Below are 27,522 nucleotides of genomic sequence, written 5' to 3'. Positions count from 1 at the left end.
CCGCCGAAACGTTTAGTTTCTATATATTCGGCACGAAACTCTTGTAGTTCCTATATTCGGCTATGAAATAATGTTGGATTCAATATCCATTTAATTTGTACCATCATGTATTATATTTGCAGTATTTTTTCTTTTATTGTTTTATTGCTTGTTTGCCTAGGTGTGGAGAGTCATTTTGCTTGTTATCATAGAATTTATGCCAATAAGAAAAAAACTAAAACTGTTCAAACGACTCTTGATAACTTATTTTGAAAAAAAAAAAAATGCAGTAAATAATGTAGGTATAAGTATTTATTAAACATTAACTTTGCATTCATTTTTTATCTTTCCTAAAAGAGTACCATATGAAACGAATTATTAATACAGTAATCGATCATGGACGAATTGTAATTTTTACCATTGATTATTAGATTTGATTAACGCGATTTTGATAAACACGGTAACATCGAGGGATTAATTAACCACGTTAATCGAGAGATACCTATATACACACACATGTATATATATATATATATATATATATATTAGAAGGGTATACCGACTTACCATGGAAAATGTTTTTTGTCTGCAACATAATTTTCATACCGAAGCTTAAGCTTTCAAGCTTTTAGCATGCACAGCATAATCAAGTAATGTATTAAAATCTTCACATAAAAATAAATACTCCTCTCCCCTTTATTCACCACTTTTTTGTGCAATTTTCAAAGATACCCTCTAATTTTTGCTCCTTCCTTATGTTCCATTAGCTGATAAATCTATTCCATTCCACTCTCAAATCTTAAACTTTTCAATCATATCACACCTTTGTCTTTTATCTGCCAAACTCTGGAGATTAAATGAATTCAATCAATCCATATAGCCAACAATCCACAACTCTGAAATCCTTTTTTCACCCACCTCTGCATCCTCTCCAGCGCTTCATCTCCTCCAAATCCTGGTGACAAGATCTGAGCACAGTAATCCAGATCACAGCCTAATACAATGGAATTACAACTTATCTTTTTTAATGAATGATCCTGATACTGCAGCAATCATCTGAGCTCTTTACCATCATTGCAAATTTTGATCCAACATAACCCCAAGATCTCGTGCTTCTTCCACTTCCTGCAGTTTTATCTGCCAATCCAGAAATTTAAAACCTTACACTTAGCAATATTAAACCAACATCTCCATTTATCTGGGAACTTTTCCAGCTTATCCAATCCTCTTGAAGTGGCACCATATCGTTACTTCAGCCAGTTACTTTCCCCAGCTACAAATCTTCTGCAAATATCTTCCTAAATTCTAGTGACAATACCATCAATATGAATGTTGAAAAGTAATACAAAGTAATCTCCTAGCGCAGACCCTTATGGAACTTGATTACTTTTCCTTTGTACTTAACCCTTTGATATTTATCAGAGAGAAAATTGCCGATCTATCCAACTTAATATCCAAACCCATATGTCGCAATTTAAATATCACTTTTTCATGTGTTACTCTGTGAAATTCTTTTGCAAAATCTGAAAAAAAAAATTATATTACCAACATTTCCCTCATTTACTACTGTTGTTACTTTATTATAAAAGTTAACCAGATTACTGAAACAAGAGTTCCCCTTAACAAATGTGCTGACCTTGACAGATATTCTCATCTGCCGAAGTGTTTGCGAGCTCTTACCATTTCCCCCAATACTTTAATAATCACAGAATACAAAATAGTCTATTGTTTGAAGCTTCCATTCTCCTATTACCCTTATGCAGAGGCACTACCACACCTTACTTTGACTTACTTCCCACAGACTATTCTAGTTCAAGACTTTAATTAAACAGCTGAGGGAAATGAGCTGGTAGTCTTTAGCACATTACCTTATGATACATGGAGAAATTTTATCCAGTATCACCGGCTTTCCTGAAATACAAAGTACTTACTTCTTTTCCTACAACCCTCTCTATCCCCCTTTTGGATTGATTCCCTGGTTAGAATGAAATTTACTAAAAACAGCTCTACTACTATATCATTCACCTTGGTCACTCGCATAGCAAGATCATTCGTTCAAAATCATTTCTTCTCTTGCTGGTCATCACATAACGAAACTAATTTCTTAGGATTGTACCTTTAATGTAGTGCTAGACTCCTCTCATATCCCAATTTTCCCTTCATACTATACTAGTCACTAGTTTCACAGAGAAAGAAAAGAATTTCACAGAGTAACACATGAAAAAGTGATATTTAAACTGCGCGATGGTATTTTCTCTACTTAAAACTGTTTCCCATCTCATACCTTATACTTTTTCCATGACCTATTTTTCATCTACAGTTCTTTTTTCATATCAGTAGTGATCCATTTAATTCAATCCCCCCCCCCCCACACACACTCATGGTATATACTTTGTTGCTGCTGTTATATCGTTAACTAGCTTTAATACGCTTCTGATCTCTTTTATTTTCAATTCCGCCATCCACGGAAAATGCCTCAAGTTGGTTTCCAAGTCTATTAAAATCTCCTGCTTTGTAATTCCACACAAATTCCTTCCATTTAAGTTTTTGACAGGCTTATTAACCCCCCCCCCCAGCAATACAGTCTAGTAACTTTCATTAAACAGAGGCAGATGAGATTTCATTCGCAATCATATCCTCTGAGGCTATAATTAAATACAAAACTCTCGATCCACGTGTTTCCCTCAAGGACATGCTTATCTAGATACCCTAGTTTCAACTTTAAACTTCAAGATTTTTATTCGACTTAGCTCAAATGCATTCATTCTACAAACTTGAAGATTTTCAGCATTAATAATTTTTAAAATCCGCTAGCGGATAATTTTTACAATAATAATATCTAACATTAAAATTGGGAAATTTAAAGGACTTCTGGAATTCGTATCGGGGAAAAGTTTTCCCAAAACAGGGATATGGCCCATCAACTGGTTAGCAACGCTGGCGCTGCAGTTCATTGTTTGTTTTCAGAACACCCAAGATGGCTGACTCGACTGGAGAAGATTCTGATAACTCCTCTCCACCGGCAAAAAGATGTAAATTGTCTCATGATGATACACATATTTTTGACGGATTTACTATCAAGAGGAAGTTAAAAGACATACCCGAGAAAAAACTAGCATTCTTGGAAGGAAACTTTAAAGACAGTGAGTCAGCCTCTGTTATCATATTAGAGAAAACCCCATTTCCTACACACTCTTTTTCGAAAATTCTTTCCAAAGAAACAGGTCTGAAAAAAGTACAAGAGCAAGGCGTGTATGAAACATATAGTGCATCACCACCTAATGAGGTAAACGGTAAGTTATAAAATATTTTTGTTTAAAGCATTTGTGATTAACAGAGGATTGAGGTTCAAACATCAGCTTGCGCGAATATCTTACATAACTGAATACCGGTAGTTCCAAAGTTCTGTTGAATACTCAATATATTTCATATTTTGGATTATTTATAGATAAGTGGCCACGATCTCTCCCGTAAAACCACCGCTACTTAAAATTTTATGATTTTATAATAGAAACTGGATTTAACACCAGCATCCGAATAGCTGGTGTTAAATCCAGTTTTATTATTATATATATATATATATATATATAATTATAAATTTATATTAAATATATATATATTTAAATATGTTCAAACAAAAATAAAATTGATCGCAAAGTTTGTTGGGTTGCGCTAAGACATCACATCCTCTAATTGTGTCACTCTCTCTCGGCTTAACCTCCGCCACTTTTTTTTTTTATAAAAGAACTCGCTTTCACTTACCCTTATAAATGAACTTGCATCCGAATAGCTGGTGTTAAATCCAGTTTTATTAATATTATTATTATTTAGCTTTTTCAAGAATGGAAAAAAATCTTGCAGAGTAAATCATACTCCTAAAGTAATGTTTTCTGAGATAAAGAGCCAATAGGCTTCTATGTTTTCTGTTTATCCCAAAGAATCTTATTAGCATTTTTACACCTCTAGTCACCTTTTTTTTTTTATATACGAAACTTGCATAGTTTCTATATTCGGCTGTGAAATAATGTTGGATCTAATATCCACTTGATTTTTATAATTTTGCATCATCGAACTGATGCATTTTGGCTCTTTATTTTAGTAATAGCTCTTTATTTTTACACCGACCGAGAGTTCGCTTACGAAAAACACACTTCTCCGACACGTTTGAGTCCCTTACTGAACGAAAGTTCTTGCTCTCTTAAGGTTTCTTCCGAGTCTTCCCGCTGACGGAGACTTAATGATAATAAGCTTTCGGGAGGTTTGGCCTTGAGAGAAAGAGAGCAATTTGAGTCGCCGGGGTAGACGCTTTCCGGCATGGCCTCTAAGTAAGCGGTTCTGCTCGGCGGTTGGGTGTGCCTGTCACAGAGTAGAATCACCTCTGAGTTTTGGTGGGTCTCTGAGGAGAACCAACAAATTCGAAACAGCTGTCAGGCCAGTGAAACTTTATCAAAATGGACCAATAAAAGGCGAATATATTATGGACGCTTGGGCAAGCGCTCATGTCTTCTATATAGTCAGCGCTAGGGTAATTCGTAAATGCCGGCGAGTGTATTCCTGTAAGCTCTCTGGTCAATTTATTTACGAAACTTTCATAGTTTCTAGAACTTTCGGCTTTGAAATGATGCTGGATTTAATATTCACTTGATTTTTATTATAACTGTTTACACCTTTTTGACTTGAACAAAATAATTTGTTCTACACTGTTTTGCCTCTACCTAAACACTTTTGGCATGCACATGTTTATTTGGGGGGGGGGGGGGAATGCACATGCAGGACATTATTATATGCTTGTTTTTATTGTTTCCTAGTGTTAAAATGCCTAATTAGTAAAGCAGCATTAATAAACTGTTAAAGATAATATTTCTTTAATGTTACTTAAAGAAATATTTTTAATGTAACATAAGTTCACTGCAATAATATGTAACCATAGTACTGAAATTTATTATTATTATTATAATACAAGCACCTTCATGGAGTGTGAAGACTGACTGTGAGAGGCCCAATCTATCATATCACTCCTTGAATACATTAACAGATTTTCTTTATTAACCAAACATAAAACTATTCATAACACAGTAATAGTCTCCATAACTTTATCAAAATCAAAACTGAATTAATGCTATTTTCTTTTAATCAAACATAACACTATATAAGATAAAGAAAAAAGAATTGTATTTCTTTGTAGCAACAGTTTTTGCTTCATTGTCTTATCCTATGTACAGCTTTTAATGATGTTACACCTCTTACCAATATCCCATACTTTAATTATTTTCAGTTTTTCACTAATGATGAAAGATCATAAATGCAATTAGTAACAAAGCGAACAGATAATGGATGCAAAACCTTGTATAATAGAGATGCAGAAGGGAGTTGTAATAAGTGCACCTGAGTAGTACACAAAAAATCAAAAGTTGCAAATAGGCTGAATTAACCACTGAGTAACTGGCAGTGCCCTATTCAAGGATAATTAGTATTTGCAAAATTAAATTTTTGTATGATTAATTTTTGCTAGTTTAGACAAACATTTCCACTTTGCAAAAGATTAATACAGATGTCTCAATGGTTCTTCCACTGACCTGACCTCTGGTGTGAAAAAAACAACAACGAAATCCTACATCAAAGCTATATCCTGTTTTACATGATCAAAGAATAAATTCATATCAATCTTTAATACAGCAATAGTGATAAAGGAGAAATGCTCAGTATTGCATGAGAATAATTTTTGCTCTATGTTGATTTATTGTTGAAACATGTTTTGCATAAATTAACCCTCAGCAGAGGACATTAAATGAAATATACTTTAAATATTTCTTGTTTTATCTAAAAAGATAAACACAGACATCATTAAAGATGTCTCTAGTTATAATTTGAGATCTGAGTGAAGTAAATAGATTGGTGATTGAGGACTATCATATTATGAACATGATATTTAACATATGCTTACTGAGGTACACCAAATTCTGCACCCCTTTAGTGGAATCTTTTTCATTACTATCTCTGTAGAATAGTGCCTCTTTTAAGAATAAAAACAACTTTTAGTTCCAGAACAAAACTGACAGTTGTTTCAAATTTGAACAATGTTCTTGAAAGTTATTAAATATATTAAAATAATTATTAATTGAAAATGTTCTTGATATATTTAACATTTGCTCTTCTAGTAAATGTTAAATATATCCTAGGAAGACTGAGCATTCTAAAAAGTGAAAAAATGTAAAATATACATATATATATATATTTTATAATTGTTTTTGCACTTATATGTTAAGAAAAACAGTTAAATGAAACTCATATTCAGTTTTGTGATTTTCCTTTAGAAATAAAGATCACAGTTGTACACCCAACAAGTGAGAAGCATGCCAAGAAATATCATTCAAAGTCTGTGTGTTTGGTTAATGAGACATCTGAAATTTATAATGCTATAACCCGCCCTTTTCTTGATAACCAGCAGTTATCTTTGGAGGTAATTTTTAGTGTATTTTTTTTGTACTACAATTTTTTTTTATTATTTTACAGCACTTTTCTATTAGTGAAAACTTTTTTTGTTGTATAACATAAAGCATTCCCTAGTTGTTTTTTACAACAAAGCATTCTTTAGTTACTTGGTTTTAGCATTCCCAGTGATAAACTTGTTTTTGATTATCATTGAACAAGAAAAGAAAAATTGAAAATTTTTCTTTTGCCTTGAAAGTACTTTCATCTAGGTGGGTCTGACTACTGATATGCAATTAATTTTAAAGTACAGAATTCACATATATATTTAAAATTGCTCTATTGCCCTGCATCTTTTCAGTAATCAAAATTACCATAGATTGCTAGCAAAGGTTGGTCAATTGGTAGGGCCTCTGATACTAATGGCTCACGAAAAAAGTCAAGCAAGTTTGAGCGCGGTTAGTAGTTGGAAGGGGATCATTTGATGCTGTTGGCACACTCTCCCTCGATGAGTCTTTGGACTCCCTGGAGGTGTCACATAATAATAATAATAATAATAATATTACATATAATATGTTTGCAGCATATCTTATACAAGATCTCCACAATCATCACTTTTAATTTGAAGCTATCTGGTGTGAGATGAAGACCAATAGTACAAAATATATTGTTGGTTGCTGCTGTAGACCTAGGGATTCCAGAGGACGATGTAGATACCATGCATCAGCAGATTAGCAATGAGTGCAGGCTTAGCAATTATCATGAGAGACTTTAACTATGGGGGATATAGATTGGAAAGAGGAAAGAGCACATGGCAAGATGAAAATAGAATTTATAAGTTACTGAGAGATAATGATCTGAAACAGCACATGATGGAGGGGTCCAGGTTTTTTGAGAGTGTTAGGTCTAGTAATAGCATCAGAAGATCTATCTATAATATGGATTACTGTGCACAAATTTCAGGTGACCTGTTTTCAAATTTGAAAACAGGTCACATGGTTTTCAAAAGAATAGAAAGGATCCAAGAGACAATTGACTGAGGTAGTTTCCTGAATCTTGAGTATGAAGAAAAGTTGAGAGGATGCAATTTACACAGTCTGGCAGATATGAGGAAGAGGGGTGATATGACAGAGGCATACATGGTGATAGGGGTTGTTATAAGATTGATGTTGACTCGGTTTTTCATAAAATTGTGGGAAATGGGGAGAACAAAAGGTCTTTTGTGGAAATAATAAATTTAGTTTAATCCTTTATCCATGTGTGTGCAAACAAACTTTGCCCCTGAAAATATCTTCAGGACTGGGGTAAGGTAGTACAGCACCAGGCAACTCGTAGCAAAGGTGGACCAAGATAACATCACTCCTATCCCAGTATCTCCCATAATGCAAAACACATCTCCTTGCGGATATGCATAATGTTATGCATTAAGGGAAGGGCCACTACCCTGACTAGTTTCGACCTTTATTGAGGCCTCTTCAGTGGAACCAGTTCCCACTGAAGAGAACAAGGAGATGTGCTTTGCATTATGGGAGATACTGGGATAGGAGTGATGTCAGCTTAGTCCACCTTTTCTACGAGTTGCTCGGTGTTGTACTACCTTACCCCAGTCCTGAAGATATTTTCAGGCGCAAACTTTGTTTGCTCACACTTGGATAAAGGATTAAACTAAATTTATTATAGTCTAACCAAGTGAAAAATAAACTTTCAACATCTTTCCTGGAAACTTTATAAGGAGAATATAAGCAAGGGGATGAGAAGCAGGAAACATTTTGCATGGAAAGCTGTGAATAACTGGAATGCATTGCCTAAGAGTGTGGTGTCTGCAGATAGTTTGAATGTATTTAAGGCACAGTATAATGAGCTGTGGATATGACAAAGTGATCTCCCATAATGAGTCTTTGACTCCATGGTGGTCTTATGATGATGATGATGATAATAACATAACTACTACAGCAGCAACTCTACCACTGATCAGAGAAAGTGACCATGCAGTCTTGTTCTGGGAGGTTGCTCAACATGTGGAATTCTCAGTTAAGAAAGGATTTATGTGAAACTATAAAACTAGCACTTATGACAAATGAAGGAACAGCTATAGTATTCAACACTAAACCTCAACCTCAAAATGGGAAATTTAACAGAAAGACTTATTTGTGCCTAAGTCCCATAGAGATGCTAGTGGGGAAGAAAAGTAGAGGAATTTTTTGAGTCATTAGAAAGAACTTAAAACAATCTTAAAACTTTCATACATTGATAAAAAATGCAATCATATGTTCAAACTGATGTGAATTTTGTAGCATGGGTGGGTTGCATTAGTCACAACAGCACACCTAACTGAAATGGACACACAATGCCAATGTTAGGAACAGTGGTAAAAAATATCCAGGAATGCATCATGCGTACAAATATTTTAGTATTGAAGAAAGCTCTCTGAAATGTGAAAAGGCAGGAAGAGTAGGGGAAGATTTTTATTTATTCAGGTAAGTGTTTCAAGGCAAGCACACTTCAGAAGAGTGATAAAAGATGGACAAAGTTACCAGACAGTCAAATTAATTGCACAAAACAGAAGACCACTATCTATCAATTTCCCATGCTACCCACCAACCATTAGGAGGAGAGAAAACGACTTCAGATGAGGCTAATAAAAATTGTGGAAGAACAAGTTAGGTTCAGGACAAATAGATGTCAGAATCAGATTTTTACTTTAAGACATATAACTGAAAATGAAATCATGAAAATATAACAAGATCTGCACTTGATCTGGTAAAAGCATATGATTAGGTGCAGATGTGAATGGAACCTTAAAAAATCAACTTAGAATAAGAGTGAAATTAGTCAAAACATTAAACTTGCAGTATACAGAAATCTTCAAACCAGTTTTAACTTATGGATCTGAGAGTTACTTTAGAAATAAAATATTGATCAAAATAGAGACTATAGAATATGAGAACTGTGGAGAAAATTATAGGAGTGAGCAGATGACATCAGTGGCAGAATCATTAACAATGAAGTTAGAAAGGACTTGACATTGTCAGTGGTTTTAGAGTGTGTAGAGCTTACCTAAAGTTACAGTCACTTTAAATATTATGGGAGAGGAAAAGTTTGCAAAACAGATATTTGATACAGGATGGCAGGAAAAAAGCACAAAGAAATACTAAGATCTAGGTGGATTGCAATTAATAATGTTTGAGAAAACTGGAAAACAGTTAATAGAAAACTAATAATAATCAAACTTAATTATTTAGTTCCATCACAGTATTTTGTGCACCCCTTGAGGATAATGCATATCAGCAAATTATGATGCTACTGGAATACATAGAAAGATTTCTTTCAAAGTGTGTAGAACCACAGGCTTCAAATGCATTTTAAAGACAAATTCCATTCATCTGGATCATGTTTACTGTTCAGCATTTACTTTAACATTATTGCAAAATACATGATCACTACTCAGAAAGGGGGCAGGATCAAATTTTCACTGATGCTTCTGAAATGAAGTGATCTTTGTTCACTTTTATGGATATTCCAACATTGCAAACCTTAAGATTTTAGTTTGTTTTGGTAAAATTCACATCACAGTCATTCACCTCTACTTAGATTATCAGATAAGATGTTTGCATAATTTGTCAGCTGAAATCCTAGGTGTAGTTCAAGAAAACAGTGCTACAATTTTCAAGCTCATCCATTCATTTATTTTCTCTGCAGTCTGTCTTAGGGATGTATGAACTTACAGTGTGATGTGATGAAGTCTGGTCTCATTGCTGAAGGCAAGTTTATTTTACTGCATGTTTTATCTTTTCTGAAAAACTAAGACATTTGTTAAAATGAAGTAGCACTCATTGCATGATTTTAAGTTCTCTCTCCATTCCATCAGGACAACAAGTGGCACTGATGACGTGTACTCTTTAACTATCCTCTTAAATACTATTCATACCTTTACAACATGGAGAGTCTGGGTCCAGTCCAGATCAACCATTTTACGTCCAAAATACAACTCATATTCTTTCTTGGTCAGCAAAATTAATGTTTGTTGTACCAGTTTTAATGTTACTTTGTCACACACCCACAGCAAAATGTGCTGCTCTGTTTATGCACTTATGGGATATCATGACACTACAACTCCAGCTAATGATCATAATCAGTCAACTTTCCATTATTGCAACCATCAAAATGCTCCATAAAATCACTTTCTCTTAACGGGTACTAAGAATGATGGCTATGTCTGCCATTCTAAACACCAGTTTTCTCACGCACACACTGCTGTGAAGAGTGAGAGTTACAGCATATGAATAAAGCTACCTCATTTGAAAGTGGCACATGCATGTCAAAAAATATGATGAAGATAATCATCACTTCATGCACCTCTATGCTATGGAATGTTTACTTTGAAACTGGCTCTATGTAAGTCCATATTACTGGCTTCTGCTGAACAAAAGATGTTTTCTTTTGTTCAGCAGAAGAAAAATTTTATCACCTTTTCTTAAGCCAAGAATAGGTGATGGACAATGTGGCTATTTTTGTATAAAACAGAAATCTGCCTTAGGTATATGCTAAATAAAAAATAGCTACATTGAATGAACGTAGTCAATTCTTTATTATATTTCATTGATTTCTAATACATGGTTAGTAGGGTTTATTATTATTATTATTATTATTATTAAACAAGACCTCATGGAGTCAAAGACTCATCTAGGAGGTCCTTTTATCTTACACACACATCTCATCATACCGTGTCTTAAACACATTCAAACTACTTGCAGACACCACGCTCTCAGGCAAGGCATTCCAATCACTCACAACTCTGCACGAAAAAAACCTGCCTCTCACTCCCTTACTCACACCCTCCTTATACAGTTTCCAGGGATGACCCCTGGTTCTCCCCTGATCTCCCACTATTCTCTGTAGAACTTCTCCACCATTGATCCTATAACAACCCCTTACCAACTTGTAGGTCTCTATCATATCTCCCCTCTTCCTTCTCTCCACGAGACTCTGCAAATTACATCTTTTCAATCTTTCCTCATACTCAACATTCCAGAGGTCAGAAACTACCTTAGTCAGTCGCCTTTGGACCCTTTCCAACATCTCTTCATCCTTCTGAAAACCCGGTGACCAAATCTGGGCACAATAGTCCAAGTGTGGCCTAATCAAAGCCTTATACATTGGAACAAGTATCTCCCTACTTCTACATGTCAGTGTCCTCCGCATCATTCCCAGAAGTCTTTGTGTTGTCTTCACATTTTTGGCGATGTGTCCCCTAAATTTTAGATCCTTACCCACTATCACCCCCAGATCTCTTATTTTTTGTTTTAGTTTGATTATTCATTCATTATACTTTGGACCTGCAAAATGTAATTCAACCTCCTCATGTGGAAATATTATCTATATACATGTGTAAACTAAATGCTTTCACAATGATTTGGAAATATAAGCTGTCCATGTTTTCAGCACAAAAGCAACTTACCTGCCTGGTTGGCTAAGTGGTTAGCATATCTGCTTTACAACCAACAGGCTGTGTGTTTGAATCGCACTATGGATGTTTGGGATTATCTTTTGTTAGTAGGTGAATTTCATAATATTTATTGTAAGAAATATTTTCTTATAGTGTTCTCATCATGATTTTCCCTCTTGCCATTATTATATCCATCTTCTCTTTCGTGTTAGGCTCAGTGGCCTGTCAAAGCCAAGTTTAGCTTCATATAAACTTGATTCTGCTTAGGATTGGATGATTAATCCTGAATTTTCTGCATAAATTGCACGTCTTCTTCTGACCAGTTTGCCCGATTTTGTGGGAGGAAAAATCCGCCACTTCTGTATGAGACTAGCTAACTCACCTTCAGTTGAAAATCTCTGATAAAGGTGAAATTAGTACTGATACAGGAATATTGCTGAGATGAGCACTTGAGAACAGCTACATTTTCAGCTTAAGTAAATTTAAATTAAGGTCAATCCTTAGATTCACTGGTAAAATAAAATCTAATATCCAAAACATGGAACATTTAAGTACTCTGAAAATTAACCATAGATAATTTTTAAAAAAAGTATTCCAAAAACCTCTCCTAAACCCTGGTCTTTCTATCCAAAGTGCTTCATCTATACCGATTGAGCTATGGAGAGTCCTATCTTTATATACCATGTTAATTATTTTTACCTCAATTTTATCCTAATTTGTATGTACCATTACAAGAAAACTTTTTGTTAGAGGTGAAATTAGTAATCATAAAGGAATATTGCTGTGATGAACACTTGAGATCAGCTACATTTTCAGCTTAAGTAATTTAAATTAAGGTCAATCCTTACATTCACTGATAAAATAAAATCTAATATCCATAACACGGAACATTTAAGTACTGTGAAAATTAACCATAGATAATCTTTAAAAAAAGTATTCCAACAACCTCTCCTAAACATGAAAATTGATGAAAATACTCTTCAGCTTGATTGTCATGGAACTTCACATGTCAAGAACAATGGTCAGTGTTTTTTTTTTGATGCTGCTGGAATTATCCACTGCAAATCTGTTTCTGAGAGCATCAGTGAATGGTCAGTATTATTTAGGAGTAATGCAACATCTATACATCACATGCGACATGTCGGGAAAGAACTGTACAACAACACACACTATGCTCTGCCTGTGAAGCAGTTTCTAGCTTCAAAGTCAATCTGTGTGATTGAACATCATTCCCCACTCCATTCACCAGATTTGGCTCCTGCAGACATTTTCCTCTTCCCAAAGAGGAAGTGTGCCTTGAAAGGGGAGTGCTTTAGTGACATTGAGGACATCCTGTGCGATGTGACCCAGAGACTGAAGGAGGCTCCCATTCAAGACTTCCACCATACTTTCAAATACCTGTATGACAGATATAAACATGTGGAGTTGGAGGGAGATTATTTTGAATCTGTGTAACTGACAATTCTAAATATAGTTCTTTGTTTTGATACAATAATTGTCTCATTACTTAATAGGCACACTGTGTAGACAACAGAATTAGTAAACTGGTCAGCTGAATAAATTTATATGGAATAAGAAAAAAATTAGTCCAAATACTAAATTAGCTATATACAAGACAGTGTTCAACAGTGTTTGACAGTGTTCAAACCAATTTTAACTTATGGATCTGAGAGCTAGGTTAGAAATAAAACACCCGATCAAAGACTGGAGACCTGTGATATGAGAGTTCTGAGAAAGATTAGTGGAGTGAACAGATGGCATTGATGGCAACATCACATTAAAAATGAGGATATTAGGAAAGAATTTGCTATTCAGGAATGCATTAGTAGAGCTGATCTCAGGTGGTATGGTAACTTAAATAGAATGGTAGAGGAAAAATTAGCAAAACAAGTGTTTTTTGCCAGGTAGTGAGGAAAAAGACCCAGAGGAAGATCAAGATGTAGATAAATTAAAACAGTATAAAATGTGCCTTAAATGACAGAAATATGAGATTTGATAATGTTAGAGTCTTTACAGATAGATTAATTTAGAAGAAAGTTGTTGATTGAAAGTTTGACTTTTTTTCATGTAGTACTATCATAATTATCCTGTACACCCCTGAGGGTATATCAGGAATTTGATAACGATGATCTAGTTTTTAATTATTAGTATTCAGATGCCACACGTTCCTCCATTAGACCACAACATGAATTTAAAAATCATTTCTGGCATTAGCATCATCATATCAAATTCCTGATGTGTACCCTCAGAGAGATAGAATACTATAATAGTGCTACATGAAAAGTTTACATCATTACCAGCTTCCTATCAGTAATTTTTCTTCAAATTAATCTTTATGTCAGGACTCTTATTATTATTATTACCACAAGACCTCATGGAGTCAAAGATTCGTCTGGGAGGTCCTTTTATCACACACACATAGCTCATCATACCGTGCCTTGAACACATTTAAACTCCTTGCAGACACCACACTCTCAGGCAAGGTATTCCAATCGTTCACAACTCTGCACGAAAAAAACCTGCCTCTTGCTCCCCTACTCACACTCTCTTTATACAGTTTCCAGGGATGACCTCTGGTTCTCCCCCAATCTCCCACTATTTTCTGTAGAACCTCTCCAGCATTGATCCTATAACCCCTTAATAACTTGTAGGTCTCTGTCATATCTCCCCTCTTCCTCCTGTCCACCAGACTCTGCAAGTTGCTTCTTCTCAATCTTTCCTCATACTTGACATTCCAGAGGTCAGAAACTACCTTAGTCAATCGCCTTTGGACCCTTTCCAACATCTCTTCATCCTTCTGAAAACCAGGTGACCAAATGATGCTATATGTTATATGTTACAATTGTTCAAACTAGTCCATTGTTATACTGGATTGTTGTTGTTGTTTTGCATACTGTAACAAACTGTTTTTGTTCTCTGAAGATGGACACAATAGTCCATGTGTGGCCTAATGAAAGCCTTATACAACGGAACAAGAATCTCCCTACTTTTACATGTCAATGTGCTCCGCATCATTCCCAGAAGCCTTTGTGTTGTCTTCACAATTTTGGCTATGTGTCCCCTAAATTTCAGATCCTTATCCACTGTCAACCCCAGATCTCTTATTTCTTCCATCTCCAACAATATATCCTCACCAAGCATAAATTCTGCATCCCATCTTTGTTTTGCAAATTTTAAAACCTTACATTTTGCAACATTGAACTCGCATCTCCATTTCCGTGCCCAATCACTCAATTTATTCAAGTCTTCTTGTAAAGCCACAACATCTTTACTATTCTTCATGGTTTGTCCCAACTTTGCATCATCTGCAAACAACTGAATATCCCCATCCAAATCTTCACCTGTGTCGTTAATATACAAGTTAAACAGTAATGGCCCCAAAACAGACCCCTGAGGCACTCCACTAGTGACTTTCCTTTTCCTGGATATCGCTCCCCCCGTACACAACTTGTTGATACCTATCAGATAGCCAGTCTCCAATCCAATGCACTAATCTAATATCCAACCCCATCTGCTCTAGTTTGACTGTCAACAATTTGATTATATCATCAAATCTTCTTACAGTCTTAAAGGAAGATCAGTATCCTAGATATTGATCTTCCTCTGGGTCTTTTTTCTGCTACCCTTGGCAACAAATAGCTATTTGGCTAACCTTTTCTCTCTCATTCTGACTATACCACCTGAGATTAGCTCTTCCCACACATTCCTAAATGCTAACAGTATGGTGCCTTCCTAATATCCTCAGTTTTAATATGATTCTGTCATTGATACCATCTGTTTACTCTGTTAATTTGTCTCAGAACTCTCTTATCTCTGGTCTTCAGTGTTTGATCAAGTGTTTTTATTACTAATCCAGCTCTCAGACTCAAAAGTTAAAATTAGTTTGAATATTGTCTTGCATTATTATTATTATTATTATTCAGGCCTCTATGGAGTCAAAAGACTCATCGTGGGAGGTCCTTCCTAAGAACATAAAGTCTGTCAAGACTCATCGAGGGGAGGTCCCGCCTAAGAAACACAGTCTATCATACCACTCTTTAAACTCATTAACCGTTCTCGCTCCCACCACTCCATCAGGCAATGCATTCCATGGTTCAACCACCCTCCACGCAAAGAAACCAGTCCTTACTCTCTTGCTCACGGTTTCCTTTCGTAACTTCCAGGGATGGCCTCTTGTCATCACTCCTTCCCGCTGTTCAACCAAGCGAAAGAACTCCCCAGTGTCAACCCTGTAACCACCTCTCAACAGTTTAAAAGTCTCAATCATATCACCTCTCCTTCTTCTATTCACCAAACTCTGCAGTCCACATTCCCTTAGCACAATCCTCATAACTATCCTTGTACACTTCTGAAACCATCTTTGTCATCCGTCTTTGTACCCTTTCCACAGTTAATTTATCCCCTTCAAATCCTGGGGACCAAATCTGAGAACAATAGTCCAAGTGTGGTCTGATCAGAGACTTATACAACGGAATGATAACCCTCTTATCTCTGCGGGTCAGTGTCCTTCTCATAATTGCAGCAATCCTCTGTGTTACCTTTACCACCCTTGCAATATGTCCCCTAAACTTCAGGTTTCTATCAATCATCAACCCCAGATCTTTTGTCTCCCCTACTGCCTACAGTATAACTCCTCCCTTAGAGTATGCAGCATCCCATCGATGTTTCCCAAACCTCAAGACCTTACATTTTGCTGCATTAAACTGACATCCCCATTCATTTGCCCATCTATCTAGCTTATTTAAATCCTCTTGCAGGGCTACCACATCTGCACTATTACTAATAATCCTTCCCAGCTTCGCATCATCCGCAAACAACTGAATATCCCCTTGCAATCTACTGGCAATGGCATTGATATAAAGGTTAAACAATATAGGTCCTAGTACTGAGCCCTGTGGGACCCCACTTGTAACCCTCTGCCTCCATAGCTAGTTTAGTGTTTTGACTAATTTTGACTAACCTTTTCTCTCTCATTCTGACTATACCACCTGAGATTAGCTCTTCCCACACATTCCTAAATGCTAACAGTATGGTGCCTTCCTAATATCCTCAGTTTTAATATGATTCTGTCATTGATACCATCTGTTCACTCTGTTAATTTGTCTCAGAACTCTCTTATCTCTGGTCTTCAGTGTTTGATCAAGTGTTTTTATTACTAATCCAGCTCTCAGACTCAAAAGTTAAAATTAGTTTGAATATTGTCTTGTATATAGCTAGTTTAGTGTTTTGGCTAATTTGTATCTTATTCCATATGAATTTATTCACTTGACTCCCTACCATACTAGCATTTCTATTGTCTGTTTCCATATTTAATTTGCCATCTTCACTAAAAATTGTGCCTAACAGCTAAAATGGTTGTTCCATGGGTTCTCCATGTTTTGAGCATTCTGCCAATTTCCATACTCTTGGTCTTTTGATTGAAGGTTTTCATATCAAATTTATTATAGCTGTTAGTTAAGGAATCATGCAGACCTCTGCTGGTAATTGTTTATGCTTTATGCAGCATCATCTGCATAAAGTAGAGAGCTGAATTGAATATCTCCATTTTTTATATTAAGCCTGATGCTGCTTTCCTTCATAATGTGATTCATATAGATGATGAAAAACAGTGAAGATAATGTGCATCTTGTCTTGCACTTAATTTAACATTAAACCATCTTCCTGTACCTCCTTAAGTTCTAACTTCATGTTGGAGGCTTAATGGATTTTTTTACAACACTCAAAAAGAATTAAAATAGAATTTAATACTTCCTATATTTCGTCCTAGTCACTAGGACATCTACGGGGATTACAAAAACAATTAATGTAACATATACACAAATAACAAACAATACTAAGCCCAACCACGTGGGTGACACTAATGTCCTATCTAGGTAGAGCGCCCTCTAAGGGCAGTAGTAGGTGGCCTGGAATGTAAGGTGGGAACTCTGGTGATGAGTGTTTCCCAAATCTTCGGAAGCTTAATGCAACCATATTTATTGAGATTTGGTTGGTTTTTGAGAGCTACTGCTGCTTCTAAGAAAAGTCTCTCTTTCTTGAATTTGCTGTGGTGGAGCATGGTGGTTTTCTTCCATGATACCCTGTGGGTGATGTCCAAAACATGGTCAGCCAAGCCTGAATGGCCATAGTTGTGTTTGAAGATGTAAGACTTGTGTTCCTCTAGACGGATGGATGCTGATCTGCCTGTCTGTCCAAAGTATGCCAGCTTACAGGAACAGGGTACTTTGTAAACTCCAGAGAGAGAGGAGGGAGCTGATCTTTCGTAGAACGGATAAGGGTAGCCAGTTTGCGGTGGGGCTTATATGCTGTGTGTAGATTGTACTGTTTTAGTATCTTGGCTATTTTTTCGGATGTGCCACGGATGTAGGATATGGTGATGGCATTTTTAAAATCTTGTTGACGAGAAGAACGGGGAATGGGGGAGGATTTGATTATTTTTTTGATACTGTGATCGCTGTAGCCATTAGAGAGGAAAGTGCTGTGTATGTGGTTAAGCTCAGTAGTGAGGGCGGTTCCACTGGAACCAAGATTGTGGGCTCTCTTGGTAAGAGTTTTAATAATGCCATATTGTTGAGAGGGGTGGTGGTGGGAGAGTTTGTGAATGTATCTGCCTGTGTGTGTGGGTTTTCTGTATACAGTGAAGGTAAGTGTATCATTAGGCAGGCATGTGACTAAGGTGTCTAGGAAGGGTAAACAATTGTTCTTTTCCTTTTCCATAGTGAACTGGATTCTTGGATGTAGACTATTGAGATGACTGAGGAAGGAGTCTAACGTGTCTGGGCCATGAGGCCAAATAGAGAACACATCATCTACATATCTTAGCCAGATAGAAGGTTTGAGTGGGGCTGAGTCTATGGCTCATTTTTCGAAATCTTCCATATAGAAATTGGCAAGGGGGGATGAGAGAGGGGAACCCATGGCAGTTCCTTCTATCTGCTTTTCTGTAATTCTTTTTGAGTGTTGTAAAAAAATCCATTAAGCCTCCAACATGATGTCCTCACAGCACTTAAGCCTCTACACACGTAAGTTCTAACTGCTGACTTACAAATCAAACATACTGTATTCCTTTATAAAATGTACCACCACAACCCTATAACTGTAGCATTTTGAACACTTTCCTCTTTTCTTTTTGGTACCTTATCATATGCCTTTTTCAGATCTACAAAGTCAATCTGCTCCTGACCTCTATTTAGCTTGAACCACTTACTCTTCTCCAAGTTTCTCTTCTAGTTTTTACTTGCCTTTTCTCAAGTGTGCTTGCATAAATCTAGCATGGAATATTCAATAATGAAATTCCTCTGTAATTCTCACATTTGATTTATTTCTCTTTTTATAGATGGGTACTATGATAACTCTACTCCAATCATCTGAAATTTGACCCTATGATCTTCTATTGTCTGTTTCCATATTTAATTTGCCATCTTCACTAAAAATTGTGCCTAACAGATGAAATGGTTGTTCCATGGGTTCTACGTGTTTTCAGCGTTCTGCCAATTTCCATACTCTTTGTCTTTTGATTGCTGGTTTTCATACCAAATTTATTATAGCTGTTAGTTAAGGAATCGTGCATACTGAATTATAATGTGTAGAAAAGCTTATGTGTTTGTCATACAAGTTGATTAATTTTAATGCTATAAATGAGAACACAGACTGATAAGAAAATAACTATTTATGCCTATTTCACTGGTATTCTATCCAGCATCTTCAGAGAACAAAAACAGTTTGTCACAGTATGCAAAATAACAACAATCCAGTATAACAATGGACTAGTTTGAAGAATTGTAACATATAACACAAAGAATAAAGTCCTAATTAGGCATCATCTATGTTGGAAAAAAAAAACCCAGAGAACCCAGGTATTAAGTAGGTCCTAAGATGACTGTCTCCCAAATCTTTGGTAAATTTATATAGCCATACTTGTTGAGGTTTGGAGTATGTTTCAAGGCTTCTGTTGATTCCAAGAACAATCTCTCTGACTTATAACAACTTCTGTGCAGTACTTTTGTTTTTTTCCAATTGATCCTGTATGCAGGAGTATCCAAGGCACAGTCTGCTAGATCTGACTTGCAATAGTGCTGGATGTATTTTTTATGTTCACTGAGGCAGATATCCACAGTTCTTCCTCTTTGTCCATAGTAGGCTCGATCACACAAACAGGGCACTTCATAGACTCCTGGATGTGATAAAGAACAGATTCTGTCCTTGGGTGAATGGATGAGAGTTGCCAATTTGACAATATTTTTCTTGAGAAGCTGCAGATTGTAATATTTTGGAGAAAAGTACAATGAAGGAAACCAGGTCAGTGGAGTGATACTTTATTATTATTATTATTATTATTATTCAGGCCTCCATGGAGTCAAAAGACTCATCGTGGGAGGTCCTTCCTTGTGAAAAATATTTACAGGAAAAGGTAGAAACAGAATGTAAATCAGACTGAAAAGTAAAATCATCATACTGGAGAGAGAGAGAGAGAGAAATCTAGATTTTATCCAAGTTAAAGAAAAGTGAAGTCAGTATTGTGAGAAGCAAGATGTTTTGGTAGCATTACAGGAGACCTATTTATTGTAAGTCTATTTCATTGTCACCCAAGTTATCTATTGAAGAATGGCAGCAGGATCAGTATTTAAAACAGCTTAGAATTTTTGAGCACTACAAGTGTTTTTCAGATAAAGAAGAAGTGGTGGTGTATATGATTGGGGATGGGAGGAAGCAGAGCTTCCATTGCCTATTTGGTATCAATGAAGACCTATGGTTGGAAAGATCTGGGATCAAATCTTGTCTAGGATTATATCAAGCACAACTCATTGCTTGCCTCCTCCTCCAGTTTTTCACTAGAGAGACACTAGACGATTCCTTATGCTCAGATTCCACGAAATATTTTGGTTCTCTATAATATCCTATCCCTCCCTGTATGCAGGTACATAACTATACTCAAATCTTGTGCTCCAAAATGAACACTGATCCTGTACTATCTTTACAATCTTTAATACATAAGTGGCTCCTACCTTACAGCATAGAAGGTCATTAGCAGTCAACTTCTCACCATCTGAAGGGAGATCTGTCAAGTAATTGTTGATGAATAGTATGGATTCCTCAACAGAGGCTTACTTTACCAGATCACAGTCTGGTATGGTTTGGCAGTTTCCTGTCTGGTTGTTTACTGTTTATCATGTCGAATGGCTTCCTCTCTCCAGATTGCCTCACCAATGCCAGACTACTCCAAGGGCTTTGTACTTTCATCCATACCTTTCCTCCTCCTAGTTTTTGGTTTATTAAAAACAGTGCATACTATTCCTATTTGTTTAATTAGATGAACCTTGTAGTGATCAAACACATCACATTGGGCTTCTAAAACTAGTGCCTTAAACATTGATTTTCTTGTCACATCCTAAGTGATGACAACATTTTCAACTTCAGTGGTATCAGAACATTTTTTTTTTTCAACACGCAAGTAAAATAACACTTCATCTCTTTCATTTGAGGGGAATTTTCAGATTTCCAAGCAAAAACAAGCTGATTTACATCTCTAGCCTTTACTGGCACAAGAACTTCATATCCTAATCTTCTCCACCTTCAAAAAACTATGTGAATTTTTCTGCTTAAGACTACTCACTTGGAAATCTGATAATTCCCTCAAAGGAAAGAGGAGATGAAGGAAAAAGGTGATGTGATCTAGTACAAAATAAAACACAATATAAATCCTAAATCTTTCCCAACCTATCCCTCCCTGTATGCAGGTACATATCCCTGTATGCATATTACTCTCACATGTTGAGTGGTGCACCAAAAGTCTAAAAATGCATAATGCTATGTAGGCCAATGAGTTGATTGATGATCCCTCTCTGTCCTAGATTCACTTCTCTTTATTTTAGAGGGTTCAGTTCCTGTCTTATAAAAATATTAGAGTGATTATCTGAATTTGGAGAGTGGCAAAAATAGCAGATGAATCTAACAGAAAAACAAGGTTTGTAGGATTTTAATTTTGTTTTACATAGCAGCTTCAGACTTATTTAGCATTATCATAACTGTTATTGATGTAAAATAAATGAACGAAATTAGCAGGCAATATTTTAAAAGAAACAGACAGAATATTCTTCATTGAGTCTTGCTCATGTTCATTTAGCTAACTTTTCTAGTGTGATAATGGAATAAAATTTTAGGTTTCTATATTTATTGTTTTGCATTGTTTTCCAGAGCAATTTTTTGTGTAAAATAAATTATTTGTATGTTTTTTTAAATAGTAGATTGCTAACTGTGTTTTTTTTTTTAAGTGGGTTTATAACATACTCGATCACAAGTGCGAAGCTGAAAAAATTGTTTTCGAAGATTCTGATCCTTCATTAGGATTTGTATTGTTACCTGACATGAAGTGGAATGGACAGCAAACTAATGATCTTCATCTTCTTGCAATAGCACATAAAAGGGGTATTCGGTCACTGAGGGACCTTAATTCAGAACATCTTCCCTTGTTGAAACACATTAAAGAAAATGGCACTGTAAGTTTCTCTTATATCATAAAAATGTTTACTTTTTTGTTTAATAATAATCATGAACATTTTCTTATTATTATCGACCAGTAGGATTACTGGCACTCCCTGCCACAATCATTTGCAAGGCTCTCAACAGTGTTTGCCCATTCTATGGGAAAGATCTGGGTTCAAAATTTGTTTTTGTAACAAAAGAATTCCCTATTCTCTTAAATACAACTCCAACCTTCCTTTTTGAGTACGATATGTGGATGATTGTGTTGGCCATCTGGCCAGACTCATAAATATCCTGCCTACCTTTTTAACCAAAATTAACAGCCTGCACCTTTGCATCAACTTCACCATGGAGAAAGAAAAGGATGGAAAATTAATCTTCCTAGGTGTCCTTGCTTCCCGTACCCCTTCAGGTATACTAGCTATATCTGATCACCATATACCTATCTTCATAGGCCACTACTTTCAACAAGATTCAGCACATCATCCATCTCAAAAAATAGGCATCTTCAAATCTCTGCTCAACAGAGCATATCTGCTCCAATTCTCAAGCTCTCCAACAAGAATTGAGCATCATCAAATGCATCATACTACAAAATGGCTTCACCTCAAAGAAGTTTAAATGCATCCTGGATACTTACAAGCCCATCCTCAAGAACCCTGAACTTCTACAGTGAGTCCCTATCCCATATATCACAGGCATTTCTGAGACAGTCTAAGAGCCTAAAAAGATACAGTTTCTACATTTTTCCCTTACCAACAAAATCTCTTCGTTACCATCCATGAAAGATAAACAGTCCTCCTCCCTTTCTCCCTGATGTTTACCAGGTTCATTGTCATGGTCATGGGAATACCAAAGTATTCCCATAACCAGAATTCCAAAAAAATACACTTGCCTGCTCGATTGCCACTTGACTTGCCACTGCACATGGTGCATTGTTGCTAATAGAAACCTTTTTACTTTATGTTCACTTGCATCTTGTTCGAAAGTATAGTCGAAAATGTTATTTATTCCCTTATGGAATCATGGACGTATCTTCAAACGGACGCAACTCGAATGGACGCAAGTTGAGGGATGACTCTGTGTGTGTGTGTATTTTTATTATTATTATTTTTTTTTATTGCATAATTTACACCTTTTTCTCCCCCCTAAACATGTTGTATCATTCGCTGTCAATTTATTTGATCACGGGTAGCTGCTGATGAATTAATTAGAGAAGTTTTATTTCCAGAAAGTTAGAAATAAAACTTACAGATCTGCAATCCATAAGATCACTGCCCACATTCTTTTTTAAAGAATTGCCAAAACACTTGCACAATAAACAATACACTTGCAGTTTTAGCTGCAGAATTTCTCTAAAAGTCATAACATAATCTTCACTTTTTTTCTCTCCTTTTATCTTCTTTAAGATTTAGAACTTTTCTTTCTGCATAAAGACTGTTTTTTTCTTTGTAGTAATTAAAAACTCAACTTATCATACCCCCCCCCCCAACAATTGTTTTGTCTTTATCAAAACATAACTGATAACAGAAGATGATATAGTAGCTAGTGGGATAGAATGTGAGGGGGTATAGTGTGTTCGGGGGGACAGAGATAATAAAATGGGGGAGGAGTGTTATTGATGATAGCTGATGGACTGCAGCCAAGGAGAATAGAAGTTGAACTGCAGGATAGAGAAAAGAGTACATTTGAGGCTATTTGGTGTGAGATTGAGACTAGCAGAACAAAATATACTGTTGGGTGCTGCTATAGACCAGGTGATGGAATAGATGGTGGAGATAGTATGCATAAGCAAATAGAAGCAATGAGTGGAAGGAGGATAATTATTATGGGGTATTTCAACTACAGTAACATTGATTGGAAGGAGGAAAGAACACATGGGAGGAAGGAAATGGATTTTATGCAGTTATTAAGGGCTAACTATCTGTGACAGCATGTAATGGAAAACACTAGAGGTTTGAGAGTGCTTGACCTAGTAATTGCATCTGAGAATTTGACTGTAATGAATATGACCATGTTGCCACCATCGGTGAGAGTGATCATAGGGTCTTGACCTGGGAGGTGGCTAAATGTGTGGAATTTTCAATTAACACATGGTACATGTGGAATTACCCAGCTGCTAAGTATGACAAGCTTAGGAGATTGCTTGGTTCAGTGCACTGGCATGTAAAACTGCAAGGGCTGGATGTATAGTGCATGGGAGATGGTTAAGGAGTGTTTGCAGGAGATAATGGCTGACTGTATACCTAGAGTCCGAATAGTAAATCAAGTAGGGATTAAATGGATGAATAACACCATTAAGCTTGAGCTGCAAAAAAAGAAACAACTGTGTAGGGAATTTAAGGAGAAAGGTGACCTGCAGGCACACGAACAGTATAAAGCACAGGCCAGAAGGGTAACGAGTGTGGTAAAAAAAGCAAAAGCGGATTAATGAAAGAAAATTAGCCATGCAAGCTAAAGAGAATCCCAAACAGTTGCAAATTATCAACTGATCAGCATATCAGGAGTTGTTGTCAAGGTCTTGGAGAAGGTAGTCAAGAGGAAAATACAGGAATGGATAGACAAAAATGGAATACTGTAATGGGGGACAGCATGGTTTTGTTAAGGGTAGATCATGCCTCAGTAACTTGCTCATTTTATAACACAGTGACGCTTGAACTGGATAAGGGTAATGGGTTTACAGTGATTCTACTGGATCTTGCTAAGGCGTTTGACAGGATACCACATGGAATTCTAATCAGTAAACTGCAGCATATGGGGATGGATATAGGGTTGGTGAGATGGATAGGAGGGTGGTTGATGGAGAGATATCAGAGAGTAGTTTATTCAGGAGTAGAGTCCAAAAGATGGCCTGTGACTAGTGGTGTGCCGCAGGGTTCTATTCTTGGACCACTACTTTTTAATTTGTTCATTAACGATATAGGAAAGGATCTGAGAGGAACTGTTTGTTTGCTGATGGGTAGAGCAATAGTGAATGCACATGTCAAAATTTTGCAGGATGATTTGGATAGATTGGAAGACCGGGCTAAGAAGAATGGATGTCAGTTTAATGTAGCAAAGTATAAGGTTATGAATTTTAGGGTGAAAAGATTAGCAGCAGTATACCACATTGGTGGAACTGTACTCTAGGAGATTGACAAGGCCAGGGATTTGGGAGTGTTGGTGGACAGGGAGGTTGAAGTTTAGGGGGCTCATTGCAAAAGTGGCTAAATCAACTCATCAAATCACTTGGTTACTGAAGAATACTTGATGAGCAGAGACAAGCAAGTTATTGTTCCTCTGTATCAAGCCTTGATAAGACCCCATCTTGACTACTGTGCCCAGATTTGGGCTCTAAGGTTTCTTCTTGATGGGGAGGAGTGGAGAGGATCCAGAGGCGAGTGACCAAAATGATAGGTCTATGGAATGAACCTTATGAGAACAGGTTGAAGATTTGTAGGTTACAGAAATTGGTTGATAGGTGGAAAAGGGGTGATATATGATTGAGACATTCAAATTACTGAAGGGTTTCTATAAGATTAATTCAGAGGATATTTTTGAGAACAGGACTGGTGATGGGAGCACTAGGGGCCATCCATGGAAACTGGTTAGAGCTAGGTTTTTTACTTGGAGAGTGGTGAATGAGTGGAATAAGCTGCCAGAGTCTGTTGTGGGTGCCATGAGTGTGAATGAGTTCAAGGCGAAGTATAATAGATATTGTGTGAATGTTGAATAGTTGTTCTTCACATGATGTTAAGGTCTCCCTCAATGAGTCTAAGGACTCCTTGGAGTTGCCCATAATAATAATAACTTTTAAACATGTTTCTTTCTTTATGAAAGACTTCATAAATATCTGCTTTCATGTTTCAAAATTCTTCTCGTTACTCTCACAGCAATATTATAGGATCCTTTTCACTCCATACCTGCTCCAATACATGACACACTTCCAATTCTCATTTCTCTCATGAAGTGATAAAAATGAGCTGCCATTATGAGTTAGAGCACTTTACTTGAAAACAGAAAATCTTGCATACTTCAAGCACGCAAGAAAATGTGTGCTTGAAGTGTGCAAGATTTTTCCATATCATATGTGCATTCTTAATCAAATCAATGCATTTATTTAGTTCAATATTAAACATACACACACACACATATATATATAGTACACTTGACATATGTAATGGACAATATATTATTTTTAAAAAATGAATTGTACTTTTCTTACATTTTAATATCGTTAACAAAATAAACTGGTAATTTTAATCTAATCCTGTGGCCTCCTCTTTAAGAGGGTTGCAGCTGATGAACAGTCCGCTTCCATGCCTCTCTATCTCTTGCTTCTGTAAGATTCTTGCCCGTCCAATCTTTGATGTTATCTTTCCATTGCAGTCAGGGTCTTCCTCTCTTTCCCTGCACCATCCCCTTGAATCTTTTACGAACCTCTTCATTTCTCACTCTTTCAGTCCAGCTGATACGATCCATTTTTTTCAAGCACCACATTTTGAATGCATTCAATCGGTCACTCATCTCCTCATTGATCGTCCAGGACTCACATCCATACGTCCCCATGCTCCAGATCATTGTCTTGAGGATTCTTACTTTTAACTGTGTTCAGATTTCTGTTTCCTAATATGTGGTATATTTGGAAAAATGCTGCTTTTGCTTTCTTAATTCTGTTCTTAAATTCATAATCAGATCTATTGTCTTCTGTTATCTGACTCCCAAGGTATTCAAAACTTTTTACATTTTCTATTCTTTGTCTGTTCAAAGTGATTTCCATCCCATCATTTCCTTTCCTTGAAATCTTCATCACTTTTGTCTTCTGAATGTTTATTTTCATTTTATATCTCTCATTTCCAACTCTGTTCAGTCTGTTCAAAATTCTTTGCAAGCCTTCCTCTGTTTTGCTCATAAGTACAATGTCATCTACATATCAGGTGTCCATTTATCTTTATTCCATCCTTCAGATCTTCCAAGGCCTCCCTCATCATCCATTCACGATACACATTTAAAAGTAGTGGGGACATCCCACACCCTTTCTTATGGGGATCCATTCAGTATCCTCTCCTTCAAATCTGACCCTGGTTTCTTGAGTTTTGTTTATTCTGAACAAAATTCTCATAATATTTTTATCTATTCCTATTTTATGCAAAATATCAAATAAAACAGAGTGATTAACATTATCGAAAGCTTTTTCATAGTCCACA

General features: G+C 36.2%; 1 protein-coding gene across 1 annotated transcript in view; it reads left to right on the top strand.

Annotated features, from left to right (window-relative positions):
• The first annotated feature begins 2,956 nt into the window (after window positions 1-2,956).
• The window catches only part of LOC150097770 (m7GpppX diphosphatase-like), a 49,178-nt gene continuing 24,612 nt past the window's right edge, over window positions 2,957-27,522 (top strand). The window contains exons 1-3 of the mRNA XM_090406985.1: window positions 2,957-3,272; window positions 6,294-6,439; window positions 22,126-22,350. Of these exons, the coding sequence (XP_090263111.1) occupies window positions 2,957-3,272; window positions 6,294-6,439; window positions 22,126-22,350 (687 nt within the window). The remainder of the gene's footprint in view (window positions 3,273-6,293; window positions 6,440-22,125; window positions 22,351-27,522) is intronic.

Source organism: Typopeltis vanoorti, chromosome 17 (assembly GCF_054136105.1).
Source record: "Typopeltis vanoorti isolate ZY-2024b chromosome 17, IOZ_Tvanoo_1.0, whole genome shotgun sequence".
Taxonomy (NCBI): Eukaryota; Metazoa; Arthropoda; class Arachnida; order Uropygi; family Thelyphonidae; genus Typopeltis; species Typopeltis vanoorti.
The sequence above is the reverse complement of the archived record's forward strand: the minus strand, read 5'-3'. Positions and strand labels throughout refer to the sequence as shown.